Source organism: Melospiza melodia, chromosome 2, assembly GCF_035770615.1.
Source record: "Melospiza melodia melodia isolate bMelMel2 chromosome 2, bMelMel2.pri, whole genome shotgun sequence".
NCBI classification, from domain to species: Eukaryota; Metazoa; Chordata; class Aves; order Passeriformes; family Passerellidae; genus Melospiza; species Melospiza melodia.
This window is the reverse complement of record NC_086195.1, coordinates 75,586,750-75,600,100: the sequence shown is the minus strand read 5'-3', so window position 1 is coordinate 75,600,100 and position 13,351 is coordinate 75,586,750. Positions and strand designations below refer to the sequence as shown.

General features: G+C 35.0%; 1 protein-coding gene across 4 annotated transcripts in view; it reads right to left on the bottom strand.

Moving 5' to 3' along the window:
- The window catches only part of CNTN5 (contactin 5), a 611,453-nt gene that overhangs the window by 220,463 nt on the left and 377,639 nt on the right, over positions 1–13,351 (bottom strand). For all 4 annotated transcript variants that reach the window (XM_063148896.1, XM_063148898.1, XM_063148895.1 and 1 more), the window contains 2 exons: positions 5,378–5,501; positions 95–270 (listed from right to left, as the gene is read on the bottom strand). In XM_063148896.1, the coding sequence (XP_063004966.1) occupies positions 95–270; positions 5,378–5,501 (300 nt within the window). The remainder of the gene's footprint in view (positions 1–94; positions 271–5,377; positions 5,502–13,351) is intronic.

Here is a 13,351-nt window from a genome sequence, read left to right as displayed (position 1 = left end):
GTGTCACTTGTATAACATATTCAAATTACAACTTAATGCCTTATCAAGCAATGTAGAGGTCTGATTTATCAATATTTAAAAAAATGTTACTCACATGCAAACTGAAGAACAGCCTCTCTGCTTAAAATACTGCCAAGCATGTTGGTAGTTAAACATTGGTACTGTCCAGAATCTTTCGTTTCACTGGGGTTGCTGATGATCAAACTTCCTTCTATTAAACTTAAGCGATAATCACTTTCAATGTCGATTTCAGTTCCATTTCGAAGCCATCTTAGGGGAAAAAAAACCAAAAAAACCCCACTGAAAGACTGAGCATTTAATAGCCAAGTGAAGGTATCAAGCTTAGGACATAGAATCTGACAGTCCCAGTTGTAATTACAGTTATTTAAAGGTATCCGGTGCAGCAATACATTGGTCTCGCAAAACTTGAAAGCAAAAAACACAAGTTAAACCTGATCTTCAGCCTCTGAAGAAAAGGGATATTCCTTGTTTTGCCTATGCTGAATGAAAATAATGATCTCTGCTTTTTTCTTCCTTTTGCCCCCTAAAAAACCTAATGTTCACAAAGGCTTAAGAATTGAAAACTGCATAGCAAATGCATCCTTTATGTCAAAAATGGGAATTATACTGTGCTTATGATAATCAAAATTTTAATTCATTTTCTATCATTAAAGCCTTAGCTGAGCTTACAGGTACTGCACTGCATACAAACAAGGAAAGGTTTTTTCCATTCTTTCAGCATTTGATCTTCTCAGGCCAAGAAACAGAGACACCTCATTTAAATACAGCAAAAAGAAGAGCAAGACCTGTGAAGAGCAGGGAGGTAGATTGATGTACATAGGCTGCTATACAATATAGGATTTTAACAACAGACAAAGGCAAAATAATATCACCTGAATCAGTATACACAGAATTCAAAGACTGGAATAGAAGACTGGAATTAACTGCTGGGTGGCCAAGGGCAGTCCCTGGCACCCACTAGGTACATGAAAACTAATAACAAATAAACAGTCTGCATAAAGAATGCTAAGTTAGGGAGGTGTTTGGGAGTGAAATAATAAGCCTGAGCAGTAAATTCAAGGATGGGAGTGAAGACAAGTTGGAAAAAGCCACGCTGTAGGAAACATTGAAAGTATCCTGACTGAGGCAAAGTTTTGAATGATTCCTGAAAAAAAACTTTTTTTTATGAGGTTTCAGAAGTAACCTGAGTGTCTCATAATTTTTCAGTTGTGCAAATGTTTTTATGGGTTGTGTTTCCCATCTGTCCCACATATTGTCTGCCAAAAAGCCTCAGCCTCCCATACATCTCAAAAGACTGAAGCAAAAAACCCTGCAATTGTCCACTGGCTGCAGGCGAAAATATTTTTTGTGGTAGATTAATAGACTTCAGCACTCTGGAATAACCTCTTATATGTGTGTGTTTGCAGTTTCTGAATAAAAGAAAAACATCCACATATGAAGACTTTCAGATTTTTTTTTTGTCAAAGTGTAATTACATGAAATTGTAAGAAGAATGCAAAGAAGAGATAAGCAATGTAAACAGATAGGGTACAATCATTATAATTCCCAGATATCTCTTTCATTATTCTTTTGCTGTCATTCTGCAGCTTCTAAGTTGGCTTGGGAAATTTCCAAGAACTTGAAAGCTTTGCCAGAGATCAGCAAAGACTGGAAGAACTTGGCTACATTTAGACTACAGAGACAACTTTAACAAAGCAAAATAATTATTAATTCACTCTATCTTGTTAACATTTGTGGTGAATAGGGTACAGAGAGCAGAATTCAGCTGCAGTAGTGGTGAATATTTCTTAATCTAAAGGTCAGAATTGTCCGAATTTGGATGAACTGCAAATCTCCTATATGTCCTTTCTTTTCACATTTGGACTTTTGATTGCAGAGCACCTCTGCTTCACTGAATGTTAGAAATGAAACAGTGTTGAAAATTTATTTATATTTTAAAGAATAGCAGGGGAAGTTTGGTAGGATTAACTACGTTTTTAAATTGATAACATATAAAGATGAGGTAAATAGGAAAGGAATTTTTAATTTGAACATTTGATTATTAGTTTTATTTGTTTTGAATGAAATCATAACAAAAGTTAACTTTTTCTACATATATCTTTGTCATATATCATACGTGGAAAAAAATGCAAAAGTAATTGATTTTGAATGGAAAGGTAGATAGGGAAAAGGAAAAAAAAAATGTTTTGGTATTTCCAAATGAGAACTGCCAGAAAATTCAGTTACACTAGCTTTATTCCTTTAGTTTCATTTTCAGTTAAATTCAATTAAAAAATATATTCTTTAAATTCTGCCTCAAAACTTTGGATCTTAATAGCTACCTGCCTCCATATCTTGGGATCAATCCTGAGGGATTGTATTCCCCTCATGTAACCTATGCACATTATAGGAAAAGAAACACCGAATTAGGTGACTTTTTTTCTAGGTAACCTGACTAATCTGGAAGAACAACAAAATTGTCCAAAATACAACACTTCCAAGGTCACAGATTGTTAGGAATACTCAGATGCATTTTTTCTTGAAGAAAAGTGACAGATAACATTTCAAATTACTATAATCTGGTTTAAGCAGACAAAAAAAAATAATTTTTAGTAAAATTTTTCAATCGCAGTAAATGAAACTGACAAAGCAATTACTACCCAGCTTATGTGTGTCCTAAGTAAAAGAGTCCATGGAGGGTTTCACAATCAGTGCAAGCCGTGTAGTTAAGCGGCATCTCGGGGAATTCAACACCTGCTTGTAGCTCAGTAACTCTGCTGACCTGTGAGATCCCACAGGAAGTTTGTCAATGTCTGTATTCATCATCAAAGGGATTGCAGTTTTTGTCTTCATTGAACTGCCCCTGACTCGTGATGCTAAGGTATGATTTGAAGAAATGCTAAGCAAACAGAATCAGTTCATGTCAGGGAGTTATTCCCTAACACTATGTATCAAAATGCCTCAATGACTGAAGGTCAATAAATTAAAACCTGTTATTTCAGGGTAGAGTTTGGATAAGGAGAAAAAAAGTTTTTTGAAAGGGGGAGCATCTGAAATGATGTGAACATTCTCCATTCCATTAAAACAAAGTCATTTCCAAGAACAAAAAGAAAAAATTGTGAAGAGGTTATGAACACTGGGACACAAATTAAACAGATTAAAGAAATGAATTTTAAAAAAGGCAGAGATAACTTAATATTGAAATTTTTGAGTGCTTTAAGTGTTATTTTAATATAAATTTGAATAAATACATACTGTGCTTTGGTTTTGGCTGAAAATAATTCTTAGCAGTACATGCCTCAGAGCACATGTAAATAAAGGTCCAGTGCAGCTGGCCAGGGCCTTTGGTAATGTGGTTAGGTAGTGACATACTCAAAAACTTTGTATATCTGTAGATCTTTTGCGGCTAAATTCCCTCTACATTTGTCCTGAAGAATAGCATCTTCCTCAGAGAGTAATTTTTACTTCTTTTCCCTCCCTTTGAATGGTAGTGTGCATTGCAAATGCTGCCCAGATAAGTGCCAGCAGGAGAAGATAAACTGTGCTGTTTGAGTTAGGCCTTTTGAGTTTAATCTCTCCTTCCTGTTGCTTTCCCAAGCAACAGTCGGGAAAGTTTTCTTATGAGGCTGGTGACACCAATTAATTTCTAGAGAATTGAAGAAAGGGATATCAAAAAACCATAAAACTTCCCAGGTTGGAAAAGATTTTAAAAGATTGTTTTCTCCAGCATTATATGGAAAATGGAGCCTAGACAAGATGATTTTTGTTTGTTTGCATCTTAAAAGACTTCAGTGAATTACTGAGGAGTATGAAACTTTCTTGCCTCTTGTCTTCTACGTGTAGCTCCCTGTGAAGAAAGAATCCTTATCGTCTTTGTAGTCACTCTTTAAAACATGCTGGAAGTCTGTATTTGGTGATTGCATTCTACTGGGAAAATGCAAAAAATATGGTTGTATGAAGAAAGAAAGGAGATGGCATAGGTTCTCCTCAGACAAAATTTCTACAAGAATGATGAAGTTTTTGGGGAGACTTGAATATAGGACTCTCTTCTTTTGGGGGTGAATTTGTGCCTTTTTCCTCATAGTCACAGGCTATGTTTAATGGACCGATGACACTTTCACAACGTGTGGCACTAATCCCCTTTTTTTCCCTTATTTTTATGATTAAAAATCACCAGTAGGTAACAGAATTTACTCATGGAATGTCAGTAAAGAAGAATGCAACATAGCTTTCATACTACATAGTGAGGAATTCATGCTATTCTAGTTTGGAGAATTTCTGGATGCTCATTCCTCATCCCATGTCAAATGTTTTAGTCATGTCTGTGCTGTTGGGGGAGGAGGTGGCTTGTGTCATGCATCAGATCCTTTTAATGAGTCCATATGTTGCAAAGAGGCAGATTGAATGGTTGGAATGTTTAAGGATGGTACTGCTTCTGGATTTCTTCAAGTTATAGAAATGCAAGAGCTCTGATTCAAATAGCTCTAAGGAAAATTCAACCAGAATTCTGAAGAATCCACAAGTTAAATAAGGATAAAAGGCAAAAGACAAAAGGCAGAATTGATGATTGCCATCTATGATAAAACACAATAGGAGTCCTGATGTTCCCTTTGTAATTGAAGAATGATTCTATGAGAAAAGATGAAAAGTATGTGGGAAAAAATAACTAACCATATGTTCCCCTAACCCTCTTGCATCACTAGTAATTTACATAAAATATGAGCAGAGACAGATATAGCAAATGGGTAAGGTGACTGCAACATACTGCTACCTCCTGTAAGTGAGCACCATCAATAAACTGCCCTCTGAGGCTCACAGATGTGTCATCAAAAGCCTGAATAACGGATAACTGTGGCCTACAAGCCTGTATGGAAAAATAAGCAACAGGTGATGGTTGCAGAGGAATAAAATGGTAGGCTTGTGAGTGGAAAACAACCAGATTTGACGCAGCCATGGTATCTTGTAGTTCCAAGTCACGTCATTTAATGTGCATGTATTTTGCTGCCTTCCCTATATGTTGGGATAGTATTTTGTAGCTTTATAGATGTTTAGAAATAAAAAAGAAACCCAAAGAATTAATTTTTTTTTAGTCAGTTGTCGCAGACACAATTCAATAAGCTGGACAAAAGGAGTCTCTCTGCATGGATAGAAATGATGCTCAGAGTATATAATTTGAAACTTAAAATATTGCTTTGCCTTAATCACTGCCATTTCTGCTTCTTGCTTATTCAGAATCACAAAAAACATTCAATCAGGAAAACTACTAGTGTCAGAGAGCTGTTTCGGTTGTTTCTCACCAAAATACATTGATTCTCAGAGTAGGATTGCAGTGGCTAAAATTCTGAAAGCTTAAAAAATAAAATTCTAAAACAGGTACCTGTATGTAGGAGTAGGATTTCCACGTGCTTGACAATTCAGAGACACTTTCTTTTCCTCAGAATCAGTTGGAAAAATCATATCATCTGGCTCTTGTACAAACACCGGCCCATAATCAACACTTTCTGTCAAAAAAATAAATGCTACTGTTTAGGAAAGCTCAAAAAATGCAAATGTGTTATAGATTTTATAATGTAAGATTAAAGTATGCATAATTATATTTGTTTTCTGAAGGTTCGTATTGCATTAATTTAGATGTTGTATTAAAAAGCAATTACTAAAAGGAAAATAAAAGACAAAGAAGAAATATATAATATATTACTAAGTGAAGCATAAAACATATAGTATGATTTAAGAGTTTATTATGCCTAAGAATGGCTTTCTCATCAGATATATTTTGGCCTGAAGTCTAGTGAGAAGCTCAAGAGACTTAAGAGGAATTAACTCTGCTTACAGAGAGCAAGGTAAACAAAACATTTCCTACTGCTTGCAGCAGATTATGTCACAGAAAACTGATACACAATATTCCCTCCCCTTTCCACAGAAAACTAATACACAATTCCCCTTCCTTACATCAAGGAATGCTAAGAAAAATCACTTGGACAATTAACGGCAGCAAATGGTGTCTGTTATTAAATAATATATAGCTAAATCTGACATTTCATTTTCCTCCACTGTCTCATCTAATTTTGGCATGTACCTTTATCTTGATAAGAATTTACATTTCTGAACTAAAAAAAGCTGTACAGACCCGTAGAGCGCATCTTTGATTCCAGTTCATTCATATTATGAAGTGAGAAGTGTAAGCCTTCAGAAAAGTAAAAGGTCACAAGCAGCGTATTCCTGTCATGTTGGTCTGAATGAATAAAATTCCCACTGTGTACCAGAAGCCTGTGGAATTTTAATATTTTTAGGCTTACTCCAGACTCATGGATGACTTAATCACATGGTGCTCTTCATCTTTAAAGCACTAGCCTGTCCACAGAGAGGTAGTGGCATTGTCCTGCTACTTGCAATGAAACATCTGGGAGCACGGGTTTTTCTGTTGGTTTTAGGGTTTCCTGTGTTCATGGGATAGATGTCCTCCAGTTCATACTGAGGACAGCACACCTCATTAAGCATTTTATAAGGTCCTGCTGTATTTGTCCTACCAACAGCAGCTTGAAGTGGAAAAAGGTATACCTGAACAATTGGGATTTGGTCACTCGCCTGAAAATTATTTACTTCATTGTTTTACCAACTTCACACAGCTTCAAACACATTATGATTTCACAGTTTGGGGAACTACAAACTTTATCATGCTAATTTAATACTTTATCATACTAATAATAACCTTTTTCATATTTTCTGAGGCTTACAGTCTCAGAAAATCTGAGTAGACAGGAAAAGGTACATGGGGCTACAAGTCTTGGTACAGAAAAGAAAGATTTGGAGTCTGAAAAGGATGAGAATTGTGGGAGACATAGGTCATAGCATGTTAGTTTTGAGATTTGAAATTTCCATGTCTTTAAATTCTTCCATTTGGGGCTTCTCAACTCTCTTATCATACAGTAAAAAAATGACATAAGACCCCATTATGTTTTTCAAGCTTTCTTTTTAGTGACTACACACTTATTATACACTTCAGTTTTGTCTTTTTACATTATTATTCAAATGCAGATTTTAAAAATACCTATATTTTCAGGCATGTGTGCTTCTGCTGGAATAGATTCAAATAATTAGCCTGCTGATTTGTAAAGTCAGCTAATAAAAGCAGAAGCAATTAGTAATATGTCTTTCCCATAATTTTCCAGCTTATTAGCCCTACTTGTAGGACTTTGTAAAGGACTATGGATTGCTGTTTTGCATATTTATAATAATGTGTAGGTACATTACTTTGCTGCGGTTTATTGGCAGAAATGTGTGCTCTGGAACAAATATCTGCATATTAAAAAAAAAAAACCCAAAAAACAACCCACAAACAAATCAATCACAATAAGTGACTTCTGATATGAACTGATATTACTGAAGACAAAAGAACTCCAGTAATGGATTTTGAGAAGTACATCTTAAAATGCCATGAGAGAAATGGATTCAGCTGGCAAAACTTATTTTAATAATGGAAAATATTGGTACAAACACAGTGAGTCGATTTTTTATCATTTGGTCACTTCTTGCATTGCACAAAAGAAAACACTAATGTATGTAGGTGAAAGTAAACAGAACTGACATTGAGCTAGAGTTTAGCAAAACCAAAAATTAATTAGGGATAACACATTTAAATAATGTCTTTAGATTTAGGTGTTATATCATGCAGATTAGTAGGCATATGGATAGGGTGAATATTAATGAAGATTAATGATTTTGTCTTCTCCCTAGGAGGGACTCTGGAGATAAAATATGATATCACAGTCTAGGACTGCTGGAAAGAAAAGAAAAAGATGCAAGCCTAGGTGCAAGACCAGACCATGGCACACTCTTGTCCTCTCCCTAAGCTACTCAGACAGAGATTTCTGCAGCTCTTGACTCAGCCATCGACCTTAGGACAAGGAAACACCTCCAGCCCCAGCCTGCAGCACACCATGGTCCCACAGACAGCTGGAAACTCCCCTCAAGCCACAGAGAGGGGAGCAACCCAACCCCTCTGTGTGGCTTTGGAATAAAACTTTCTGATTCATGAACCATTGCCTGGCTCTTCTGCTTTGTGTGGTCTTTTTGGGGAAATATCCCTGGCCTCATCCTTATTGTCCTCATTTTCTTATTGTGTTTATGTATATATCTTTGTATACATGGATATATAAGCTCATGTATGTTTTCTGATGCCTTCAGAGATCCAAAGACATCAGGTTTTTTTGCACCCATGGTTTTTTTTTGTGCCTATAGGTCACAGCTAACTGTGACCTATACTCTTTAACAGGATAGTCCTTCATGAGTGTGCATGGCAGGATTTGAGCCCCACACCTCATTTTTTTTTCCTAACTTATCAAGAACGTAAAATTAAATGAATATTCAATATGCATGTTAGCATGCATATATTTCAATTTACTATTATAATGTCTCAAGGGAAATATTTCCATTCCTCATAGATGTTTTTACTAAACAAGATACAGAAAACTAGTTGTTTTAAGTGCTGTGTTATTTAAGAACAGTGGTTTACCGCAGAGTCTTGGGAATACAGGTGTGCTCTGCAACCAGCAGAGCAGCAGCTATTTTGTGGTTCCCTCACAACTTTAAAGAAAGGCAAGGATATGGAAAACATTCAAGATATAAGAAAAATCCCTCTTTTAAATTCTTGAATATTCTTCAGAGAAGTTCTTCAATTTTCTTTCAGTGCCAGTGTTTTCCTTTCAGCACTTCTGCACATAAAATTTCTGGAACATGTGACTCCCTAGAACCAAATATTTAAACCCTCATGGGAATTTAAGCTAGAATCAGTATCCTGCAAGTCAGACAGTAGTCAAAGTGCGGTTTCTCTCTCTCTTATCTACAGACTTTCTTTCCTACTTTTATTCTCTCCCTCAGTTACTGATGAAGAAAAAAAACTCAGATGTTCTTTAGGTCTTCTTTCAATGCAGATATCATTACAACAAACTGCAGATAAGAGCAAAGTTTCCTGTACTTTGAATCCTGCAGCAATTGAAATAGTGTAATTCCTCAACAGTTACTTTCTTGCCACCATTGTTGATAAAAATACAGGTCAATTAATACACTGAGAAAATTAATTAATTCCTGGAACCCCGGGAACACAGAAGTGGACAGGAAAAAAATATGACCCTGTTCAAACTCCTGCATTGAAGCTGCACTGACACTATTACTTTTAGTTGGATAATTCTAAATGCTGTACTTCTAAAGAGGAAAAGAAATTAAGTTATCATAAATGTTTTCTTGAATAAGTACCCTCCAAGATACATGACTGGCCTAATCAGTCATGGAGCCATCTTCTCAGTCTGAGTTACTGGTGGGAAGGAACAACAGACACATTATGGGAGAGGATATGCTCAGGTAACCTTTGTATATGGGGGAAGGAAGTATTCCTTCAGTCTTCTGCCCTTCTGCTCTTGTCGCTTTAGAAGCACTCTTTACAGGACCAGGGAGAATGCTTTCCTATTGCTCTACTTTTCATCCCCACGTTTCAAAGATTTCTTGAGCCCATGTAGAGATGGAAGAATTTTCTAAAGAAAAGCTACACAAGAAATATAAAATGATAGAACCTCTAAAGCTGCCTAAAATGAGGGATCACTAACAGACCTTCCATCGTAAAATACAGATGATTTTACTCTGCGTACAGGGCCTATCCAGAAAAGTACCTACTAGACACAATGCAGACCAAACTACATCCCAATGATCTAGGTATTAATGTGTTCAGGACACACTAATAAGGTTGAAGAAATTGTTGTTGATAAGGCTATACATGTTGCTGAAATCTATATATAAGAAGAAGTAATTAAAATTAAGCAAAGCCCTTTCATTTCAGTTTGGTCCTACAAATTGAAAGATTCTTTTTGGTAGAGGTGGATCACACTATGATGCTACTTGCTATCAACTTCGTTTTTGAATTTCTCTCTTTCCATTCTTGATTTTCAGCTTATGCTTGTGTGAACTCCAGTCAACTGATGGCTCAAATGGATCATCTGATTACCTTTGTTATCATGGAACCAGACAGGAAACCTGTTCAGTATATTCAGAAATATTTTTTATATATATTCACACTGATTTAAATGGAAACCTATTGCTTTCCCCGCATAAAAGCTAGAAGCTATTTTGATTTTTTGTTTAAACACTGAAAAACTGTATTAACTTCAGTGGCAATACTTATTTTACAGGTAGGTTCTATGATATAACCTTTCACCTTTACACCTAAGAAATAAAAAAATTCTGTTCATTCTAATATCACAATCATATGTCAAAATATTACATATTTCAAAATTTCAATAAAATAAAAAAGAAGTCCACAAATTCATCAAGGCAAAACACATTCCAGTGATTAAATCTCTGTGTAACATATTTTGAAATTAACAAAAGTTGCTGAAATACAACTTTTACATTAATAATAATTATTTTGCATATATAGAAACAGAGACATTATATATATACACACACATACATATACACATATGTATCTTTGCAACATATGCATTTCTAAAAAAAATATTTAATTTTTAAACTGTGTTTCAGTAAATTTAAAAGCTGAAAAACTTTGAGACTCCTTTTGAGGTAAACTGAGGCTGATACATGTGCCTCAAGGTATATTTATTGATTCTAGTGTGCTGCATGGTGGAACATTGTACAGTACACGCATTATTAAGTTTGCACTGCAAAGAAGATTAACTTTCTCATATTTTCAGATTTACCTTTACTGAAACATGTTTATTTGCTTAATAAGCAAGATGATACAAGATTTTACTGTTTCTTGAAAATGCTTTCTCTATTCTGAAACAAATAATCTGTTCTAAATTTAGCTTATAATATCTAAACTGCATGCTATTGAATAAATGTTGTAAAATATTTTTAGTAACAGAAAAAAAATGAGTAGTTTGTGTCTATAATTCAGACTGGTAAGTGCTGAATCTAGCAGGTGGTGGGGAAACAGGAATTCTCATTTTACAAAAATTACATTCAGATCTTGCATATCTTGAGGTTCATTGATTCAAACACTTTCAGTTGTGACAGACTCTGTTTTTCATTTTCTTCCAAAATGTGTCAAACCAAAGATGAAAGGACAAAGAGAGTCCTTATTCAAGGTTAAGTTCAATTATCTTTACTACAGCAATTCCAAAAGTTTTTGGAGCAGTAAGAAAATATAAGAGTTTGCAGTTTTATGATTCTTCAAGAGTATTTAATGAATAATTCATACTCTTTATTCACATTTTTTAGTCATGACTTTACACTTTGATACATAGTTTGAACAGAAGGACCACATTGCCTTAGCTGCATGTTTACGCTAAATAATTCCAGATAATTTAAAATCAGCAGTGAGCTAGAGCTCAGCTCTTTTAATTTATCAGGAAACACATGTTGAATTGAAAGTGCAAATGAAATAGCATCAAGTCAGTATAAAAGGATCCTTATTACAAGCCATGTCAGGTGTTTGAACATGTCTGCTGGGAAATAATTTGAGAAGTCACTTGAGAACTGGTATAATTCAGCAGCTAATAAAAGTATTCTTGGGTGTTTTTTATGACAAACTTCACTCCTGAATTTATGCCATATATTAGATGTTTGAATTATGCAAATTCTACATTATAATAATCTAAAACATGTTTTATCTCTTCCTGAAAATGTCCTCTCACTGGAAGCTGTGGTGTCTTTTTACCACATCTTGCTGTAACATTTCCTCATTTAGGAAGCCTTGGCGGGTAAACATGACCACTTAACTCTATCATCACATAGCAGTTTTAGGACGATAACTAGAATATTACTTCAAGACCTGTAAAACTAAAATTAAAAAAAAAAAAAAAAAAGTACCTTTAGACTAAATCAATATCAAGAAATTTAGAAATACAAGTGTAAAATTCTCAGTTTCTAAATATCAAAGATATTTATTCAGGATCAAGCTATTAACAGAACTGAGAGAGGTTTAGAAAATTAGTTACATTCAGCTGCCATGACAGATGTGTTCAAGTCCTCTTAGATGATGCAGATTATCCTACTTGGTCACGTGCTGATCTTTTCTAAATGTCTCATACCTATGCTTGTGCTATGCAGGCGCTTCAGTTAATCAAGGTCTTTTAAATATCCTCAGGTGACTCAGATTTACCTATTTCTACAAATGTCTATACAGCTGCATATACCAAGATCTGTAAGCGAAATAAATCTCCTAGGAGTATTTTGTGTAGTCTTTAGAAGAATGGTGTTCCTCTCTTCTTGTTCAAATACTCGGTTCATTAGGCCTTATGAGGTATGGCCCTTTTACAATTTTGTCTACAGTCAGTGGTTTTTCACTTGCTCCTGAGAAACTGATGAGTCTCAACTGCTGAGCTGCAATGTGGCCCCAGTGTTTTAAGGAGAGTCACGATTGCTGACCTAAATCATAGATCATATCTATGGTACAATGATCATCCCTGAGCTATGATCTCACTGTGCTTTCTGGAGATGTCCAGGATTTCTAGTTCTAGCTTGCACTATATTATTCAAATAATCTGTATTTTTTTTTGCTTTCTCCTTCAGTCTTTAGACATTCATGCTGTAAAAGATCAGGATAATAGACTATGGTTCTAATAATGGACAATAATTTTAACGTGCTCTTAAAAGATTGTCAGGGAGGAGTTATCAGTGTCTGGTGAATGGGGAGAAGCTGAGTTCACTCTAGTCACTGCTTAAATGAATGTTACAGTGGAAGGACAAATGTAGAAACATGCCCCTATCCCAAAAGTGGTATCAAACAGAATTTATCTGCTGACAGGGTCAAATTGTTTCTTTTCTAGATCAAACTTTATTCAGGGAAAATTTTTATGCTTGTATATAAGCCATTTTTCTACACAAACCACTTGCATACACCATTAATTTTCAATAAAAGCAAGACATTTGCTGGGGAAAATATAAGACTTTGTTGAGTCAAAAAGTAACCTCTTATCACACTCATGATATTGTGTGAATTTCATTGAATTGCACACTATTAATCACAATTCTTTCCTATTTTACATCCTTAGATGTAAATGAGGAATATATTTATGCTTATGTATCCTCTAATCTCTCCCTCCCTCCCTCCCCACCTTCCTCTCCTTCCTTCCTTTTTTTCTTTCTGGCTTTCTATATTTTTTGACTGCAATTCAGGTAATTATTGTCACTAAAGAAATGGAATTACAAATGTGGCTTCTTAAAATGTAACCAAACATGGGAAAATATGTATTTTTCCTATGAATTATTGCATTTAGAGGTGAATGACATCATATCACACCAGAAACTCTATCCAAGCATGCACATAAGTACATGCATGACACAGCTGACTACACAGTAGAGAGAATTTAGTACAAAAGTAGTTTTATAAGGTTTATCC